Source organism: Adiantum capillus-veneris, unplaced genomic scaffold, assembly GCF_014529385.1.
Source record: "Adiantum capillus-veneris isolate H3 unplaced genomic scaffold, ASM1452938v2 Hic_scaffold_325, whole genome shotgun sequence".
Lineage (NCBI taxonomy): Eukaryota > Viridiplantae > Streptophyta > Polypodiopsida > Polypodiales > Pteridaceae > Adiantum > Adiantum capillus-veneris.
Window position 1 is genome coordinate 4,737,668 of NW_028221436.1, and position 7,255 is coordinate 4,744,922.

General features: G+C 43.8%; 2 protein-coding genes across 2 annotated transcripts; one reads left to right on the forward strand and one right to left on the reverse strand.

Moving 5' to 3' along the window:
- Positions 1-436: 436 nt before the first annotated feature.
- Positions 437-646, reverse strand: LOC147417134 (uncharacterized). Its single transcript, XM_086507823.1, has one exon. The coding sequence runs from the start codon at positions 644-646 to the stop codon at positions 437-439; it is 210 nt and encodes a 69-aa protein (XP_086363949.1).
- Positions 647-4,719: 4,073 nt separating this feature from the next.
- LOC147417135 (cytokinin hydroxylase-like) lies at positions 4,720-5,662 on the forward strand. Its single transcript, XM_086507853.1, has 2 exons — positions 4,720-5,035; positions 5,382-5,662. Exons 1-2 carry the CDS (start codon positions 4,747-4,749, stop codon positions 5,660-5,662), a joined length of 570 nt encoding a protein of 189 aa, XP_086363979.1. The 5' UTR covers positions 4,720-4,746.
- Positions 5,663-7,255: the final 1,593 nt, after the last annotated feature.

Sequence of the window (7,255 nt, forward strand, 5' to 3'; positions counted from 1 at the left end):
ATTGTCTCCCATATACTGGGAAGAGGCAATTTCTATGACTTGCTATCTTCAAAATCACAGCTACAACTGTGCACTTTAAGGTGATACACCCTATGCTCATTGGTTTGATGCTCCACCCACTCTTTGTTACTTACGTATCTTCGGGTGCCTTGCATATGCCTTTGACATCCATCCGCCCTCTAATTAATTAGTTGGCACCTCGGAGTACTCGCCACATCTTTGTCGGCTATGATGACCCCATTGGCATAAAATCTTACAAGCTTTTGAATCCAGGTACCAACACTTTTCTCTATAGTCATTCTGTCGTCCTCTTTGAAGAGCTTCTTCTCCTACCTCCACCCCTCCCTCTACATCGACACATGCACCATTTCCTTCAACAGCCGACCTGCCCACACCTGCTCTCCCCAATCTCCCCACTACGAGGTGCTTCCTCCTCCTAGGGTTCTAATACTTCCTCTTTATCCACATCTCCTCGCTCGCCTACACCAGCTTCTTCCGAGAACCTCATGGCTGCCCATTCACCTGCTATTGCCCCTGTTTGTGTAGATGCGCTCCCTGCTCCCTCACTTCTAGCTGTGATTTCCCCTGCTGCACATGAGGATTCTCTTTCTGTTCCCTCAATCTCGGTTGCAATTCCCTCACCCATGTCACCTCATTTGCTCCTTTACCTTCCACCCAAGTTATGGCTCAATCAACTCTATCAAGCCCCCTTTCAAAGCCATGTCATCACTTAAATTATGGCTCAATCTCCTCACGTAAAATCAGTTGCTACTCACCCAACCTTCCCTGCAATCATGCTTCCCTCCTTGTAGCCTCAACAATGCCTATATCAAACCACTCTACTACTCATCTTTGCACATACCATCGCCGTGATTGCCACACCCCTTGCTGCCGTTCTCCTTGACCATTCACACATTATGGCTCGCAGCCCAGCTCCCTCCTCCCCCTCTCCCTCACAACGTATTCATCATCTTAGCCGGCCCACACACATTCAAGATGCACTCTCCCCTCCACCTTCAGTTGCTCTTACTCCCAACAACTTCACTCGCCCCACCCTCTCTGAAGTCAAGCCTCAAACCTTGACTCCGGTACTTCTCCCCTTGCAACTTCATCCCCATGGATCGGAGCCCTATTTCCCTCTATTGCGACCAATCAGCTATTGACTTGGTTTTTGCTCCTCAGCTCACCTAAAAAATGCGGCACATCTGCATTGCCTATCATGCTTTGAAGGAATTGGTGGAGCATGGTTTCATTTCTCTCAGCTACACTCCTAGTCTCCTACATCAGATAATTGGGCTGATTGTCTCACCAAGACTACTGATCAAGCCAAGTTTTATGCATCATGTCAGATGCTTGGTCTCCTCTCTTGAATGTAATCTCCACGGGGGATCTCTCCTCACACATCTTATTTTTCTTTGATTGGCATATTTTCCCACTTAAGGGGGGATGTTAAAATCATAAGTGGGAGTGCACTCCACCTCACTCCTCACCTAATTTAGGTCCATCATTTTCTCCTCAATCACCTCCTACGTTTGAGCCCTAGCTAGCTCTAACTACCATCCACAATCAACTCCTACTCATGTATATAAATAGGTGTTGTGTCAATTCTTTGCCAAAGAGGAAACGCACTCATCGTTATATCCTCAAGCATATCCCTTGTTGGCGATACGCACTATTGCAGATATTCGCCTCCGCTCCCACTTTCTTTTGATGTGAGGCAAGGCAATGGGGCAATGAAGAAGAGTCAAATCAACTCTGCACTATACGCGCACTTCAAGTTCGAAGAGTCTAAGTACCACACGCCTTACCCTAAATACATACCAACAAAGGTAGAACTCCCCCTCCTACTCCTTTCAACTAGCCCATTCGAGCATGGCCTTGAAACAGATACGGGCAATCGTTGTGGCAATGTTGTAGAAAAGCTACAAAACATGTCACCTCTCTCTTCGAGCTTCCCTACTCTCCATAGCTTCTCTACAACATGCAGCCTCTCCTACCTCATACACCCCGTGAATTCAATGCAATGTCATATCTTTCCCATGAATTTTGAGCAACCTTATACCCTCTTGAAAATCTCGCTTTCCCTAGGTCTATGTCATGAGCATCCTCTCTCTCCACATCTTGCAATCCCACTAACAAAACATCTCCTATAATAGCACTAATAATCCCTACCATAGTCTTAGTCAAGTATGAGCATGGGCCCAAAAAAACAAGATAGGTGTCAATCTTTACAAAGAATATGGTTAAGAAGGTGGCAGTTATAATATGCACAACAACAAAAATGGCACACCAAGCGAAAGGAAAGTACATGGTATGTGTGTGTGTATGGAGTCATGCATACTGTAATAGTTGTAATAGTTGGATGGGAGAAAGCTGTAATAGTTGGACACCGACATATATATATATATATATATATATATATATATGTGTGTGTGTGTGTGTGTGTGTGTGTGTGGAGTCATGCATACTGTAATAGTTAGATGGGAGAAAGCTGTAATAGTTGGACACCGACATACATATATATATATGTATGGATCATGCATATTACTACATAGCTTAAACGGAGCAATACAAGGCTCCAATTAATTAAAAGCAAAAGGCCAGCATTGCAATCTAGTACATATGTTGGACCCACATATTGTGCTCAAAGTTTCCTTGTTTTGGTAAAGAATTTTGTACCTACCTTACTCTTTAATATAGCTCGCATGGAAGTGATAAAGGCACATTAAACAATAAGAGGAAGCTCCAATCCACGTATCAAAGGCACCGAGGATATTCTTGGTACTACAAGTGAGCTAGCATAAGCAAAAAAGGGTCATGAAATGACAAGGGGTCACGTACAATATGGAATGCAAGCGGGAAGGCTGTTGTGTACTTACCTTTCTTAAAGAAAGTGTAGAGCTTTCTTTCTTGAAAGTAAATATCCAATTCACCGACAAATCCCCCAACACATCCTTATTACTACTCATCTTAATCTAAATTCACCGCACCTTATCCTAAACCACATCTCCATCCATTCTTCGTTAATAGACAGTCCGAGGGATTAGACGGCCCCCACTTCTCTGTCATGTGCAAAAGAACATAAAAAAAAGGTAAAAAGAGATTAGACTCCCTTCTGTATCAAATGAAGGATAACGAGTAGCCTAATTAACCCACACGACCTAGATCTTTACATACAACGAGTGCTTACGGTAGCAAAAAACCTTGCAATCACTATAAAAATTCCATACAATAATAAAAATTAACCATGAAATTCATTGTTCCTTTTTAGGTGCAATGATATATTTTTCCCTCTTTTTTTGCAAAACTCACAGAATACCAAAGAGTCACATAAAATACATGCTCGTATCGAGACATGGATGCAACAGACATCGCATAGTCCGGCTTTACAGGGAGTAAAGTAACAATACATGTTTCCATCCTTCAAAGAGTAACAATATACTCTTTTTTTTTTTTTTTAACTCACAATTGTGAGTGAATTATATTGAACAGCCGAAAAAGTTACAAGGTTTTGTCATGCTCATGTTAAGCCATGACAACATCCAGGAATCCTAATTACAACGGCTATTAGGGCAGCCACTCCTACCGATGGCCAAGGTTTGCCGCCGTCCCTGGTATTCCGTCTGCTGACAACAAGGCACAAGTAGTCCTAGACCAATCCTCCGAGTGATGCTTGCGCCCGAGTGCCCATATTAGAACTTTGCTTTCCTGTATAATTTCTGCGAAGCTTGCCACGTCAAATCCTCCTTCAAAAACACGGCGGAACCTTTCATAGCTTCAATAGTAGTCTCCACAATCCTTCCATTCGCGTTAGGGGAGGAGTAGTAGTAGAGGGGTGTTTCCGAGTCACTTGATAGGATATGTGTCTCAATCCATCATGCAAACCTATAGTTGGGGACCACTAGCTCTCGCTAGGGCTTTACAAAATGTAATTGCATGCTATATATAATATATATATATGCGCTAGCTCTTCATGCTTTGTGAAAGAGTCAATAATGATTTTACCTGTGTTGTACGTGTATGCAATAAGAAAAAGGTCATCTCCTCTTAACTTTCTTGTATTGTGTATGCCTCTTTAACAATGTCAGCTTTGCCTCGGTATATACACAAGCAGATTTGGAAATTACGAAAACTAAATTTTCTTCAGTGTTTTTTCATACACTACATAACATCATGAGCTTCTGCTCGAGAGGGACTACATACCTAGCTAGGTATGATTGGGGGCAGGGGACCGCCGGCCCGGTGGTGCATACCTAGCTAGGTACGATTGGGGGCGGGGACCGTCGGCCCCCAACGGGCAGGCGGTGATCCCCTTCCCCCAATCGTACCTCGCTAGGTATGCAGTGCCTCCCTCACAGAAGCTCATGATGTTGAGGTAGGTTAGAATGTGGGAATTATTCAAGAATTTGTCCAAAACTTCTTGTGGTATTTGTCAGGTTACTTACTGAGGGGAAAAAAAACAAACTCAAGCTTAGCTGGTTACACATTGTTTTTAAGTCAAAGACTAACAAGCTCACAATTATTTCTACGACTAAAGAACAGATTCTCTACGTCTAGTATATTTACTAAAATAGTAAGCTATTGTTGGCAGGTGATCAAACGTCAAGGAATCCATGCCAGCTAGTTAGTCGGCTCTTCAGGAACTAATATATGAAGGGGTGAGGATGGCCACGTTCTAAGCAAGGAAGGGGAGTGAGATACTAAGGAGAGGGCCTAGTTGGGGGAGATTATAAGCTGCAAAATTTGATGAGGATGAGCACTCTAGTAGTGGGGGTTGGGTGCCTCTTGCTACTTATTATTGCTGCATGCCACCAATTGTGGGTGTTCCTGCACGTCCACTGGTCGAGGCCTTGGAAGATCAGGTGCTGGATGCGCAGGCAAGGAATCAGTGGACCATCGCCCAGCTTCTTTGGCGGAAACCTTCAAGAGCGCAACAATCTTCGTAAGGAGGCCATGCTCCATGACATGCAAAGTCTTTCCCACGACATTGTACCTCGTCTCATGCCTGATTATGTGCAGTGGTCCCAAACCTATGGTACACTCTTTGTTTTGTATTTATAGCTAATAACTTTATTGAGAGTACTCTCTCTCTCTCTCTCTCTCACACACACACACACACACACACATTATGTTATTATCTTGTGTAATGATGCCAAAAGAGTATGTTCTTTGTCTTGAGTTGACAATTCTCTCTCTCTCTCTCTCTCTCTCTCTTCTCTCTCAAGTACTTAAAAGTTCTTTGTCTTTAGGCTACCATGTTCTCATTTTTTTCATTATTAGCAAACCATCTTCTCTCTCTCTCTCTCTCTCTCTCTCTCTCTCTCTCATTCTCTCTCATATAGACTCTTATATATTCTAACTGACCTGTGTATTGTAACAAGGTAAGAGCTTTGTGTTCTGGTGGGGCATTGAGCCTCGGCTAGCTATATACGACTTGGAACATATCAAGGAGCTACTATCTAGCAAACACATGTACTCACTGGGGCGGTCTCGGCTACAACAAGAAGGGGTGATGCACTTCATTGGGAAGGGACTGTTGATGGCAAACGGTGACACGTGGACTCATCAACGACGAGTTGTGGCACCGGCATTCCATGTGGAGAAGCTCAAGGTACTACTAAACATTTCTTTTAGCTGCATAATACCTGGTAGCACTTCTTGATCTACAAGTCTCTCTCTCTCTCTCTCTCTCTCTCTCTCTCTCTCTCTCTCTCTCTCTCTCTCATACGTGTATGTCGCATATAAGCTCCCTCATCACGATCCACTGAGTTTCTTCACACGTACCGTGAGGTCCCTCCATATCGTGCTCTTGCGAGTGCTATGTATTACTACTATTATCTCAGTACCTAATATCTCTACATTGCAATAAATACTTCAAGTTCTTCAAAGATTCTCCAGGGCTCATGGTTTGAAGACCATAACTAAGGCTCATGGTTCGAAGGTCATTACTTTGCAAAGATTCTTCAAAGATTCTCTAGGCTCATGGTTCGAAGACCATAACTAGGACTCATGGTTTGAAGGTCATGACTTTGCATAGGGATTTCAATTACGTCTTCACGTGAAGTGTGAAGTGGTAATAACTCATTGCATTAACATCCCATAGGAGTGTAAATAACACCAAACTCACATTGACCTGTTGAAACTAAGAGTTCCTGTTTGCCTGACGGGATATTTGATTTGCCCAGCGGGACCCCTTCGCAGCCCAGTGGGCTCAAAATTTCCTCCAAATTTTTAGAGAGCGCGCCGCCAAGTTTGAAGGGGCCTATATAAACAATGGCCCATCCTCTCAAACACCCCTTTTGGCGCACTCTCTAGAGTCCTCACTAGAGCTAAAACTTGAGGTTTATGCTTGAGCTTTATCATGTAAACTTTTTGCACCTTTTTTCCCTATAAAAACGCCCACTTATAGTTGTTAGGAAATAAGACGTAGCTAAATAAATTTTTGAGTAGATTACTTAATGGAGAGAGATAGATTTCACACACAAGAGATTATAGAGTAGAGAGAGAGAGAGAGAGAGAGTACACACGATATACGTGGTTCACCCAATGTGGGCTACGTCCACGGGAAAGCAGCCACTCAATGGCTTTAGCACTTCAAAAGAAGAAGTAGTTTACAAAGGGATTAAACCCTTGATAGAGCTCCCGCCTTGCTTCACTCTCACCACCTCACGCTCACCTTGTTGCATCAACTTCACACTATGAAATGTGTGTAGAAATGGCCTCCTTTTATAGGCCAAAAGGGCTGCCCTCTCTTATGAGTGACAGCCATGTGTAGCCGCTCTTGTGCGAATAAGTCCAAATCGGACCTTCCAATCCACCCATGTGTGGCCGCCCTTGAGAAGACAAGTCCGCTTTTGAATTCGGCCACTGGCCGTTGAATCCGGCCACCGGCCACCGCCATTGACTTCCGACCACTTTCCGGCCACCGTCCGGCCATAATATTCCGGCGAAAAAAAAAGTCTCGGGGCCTCCGCCCCTGAGGCCTCTAAAGTTGCCCTGATTCTTGTCCGTGAAAATTTTGGTTTCCGGTGAGTGATTTTCCTTCACGCACGATGGCTTCTCCTCATAATGGGGGCCTTACACATGTGCGCGTTTACCACAGAAAATTACAAGGGTAAATCAGGCTCCATACTTAACAATAGTTACCTTCCTTGGTTGTCTATCCACTTGGAAGCCAGTTTGGGTAGGAAGTATTCTCGTGGAGAGTTTAGGCGGTGTGAGTGCATGGGGCTCATTTTTATTGTTGAAATGGTGC

What these genes read in the sequence shown, in the direction of transcription:
- LOC147417134 (XM_086507823.1), bottom strand. Translation starts at nt 646, where the DNA reads ATGGGTGAGGGAATTGCAACCGAGATTGAGGGAACAGAAAGAGAATCC.
- LOC147417135 (XM_086507853.1), top strand. Translation starts at nt 4,747, where the DNA reads ATGAGGATGAGCACTCTAGTAGTGGGGGTTGGGTGCCTCTTGCTACTT. An exon ending in GCAGTGGTCCCAAACCTATG is followed by an intron (nt 5,036 to 5,381) that starts GTACACTCTTTG and finishes TATTGTAACAAG; the next exon opens with GTAAGAGCTTTGTGTTCTGG.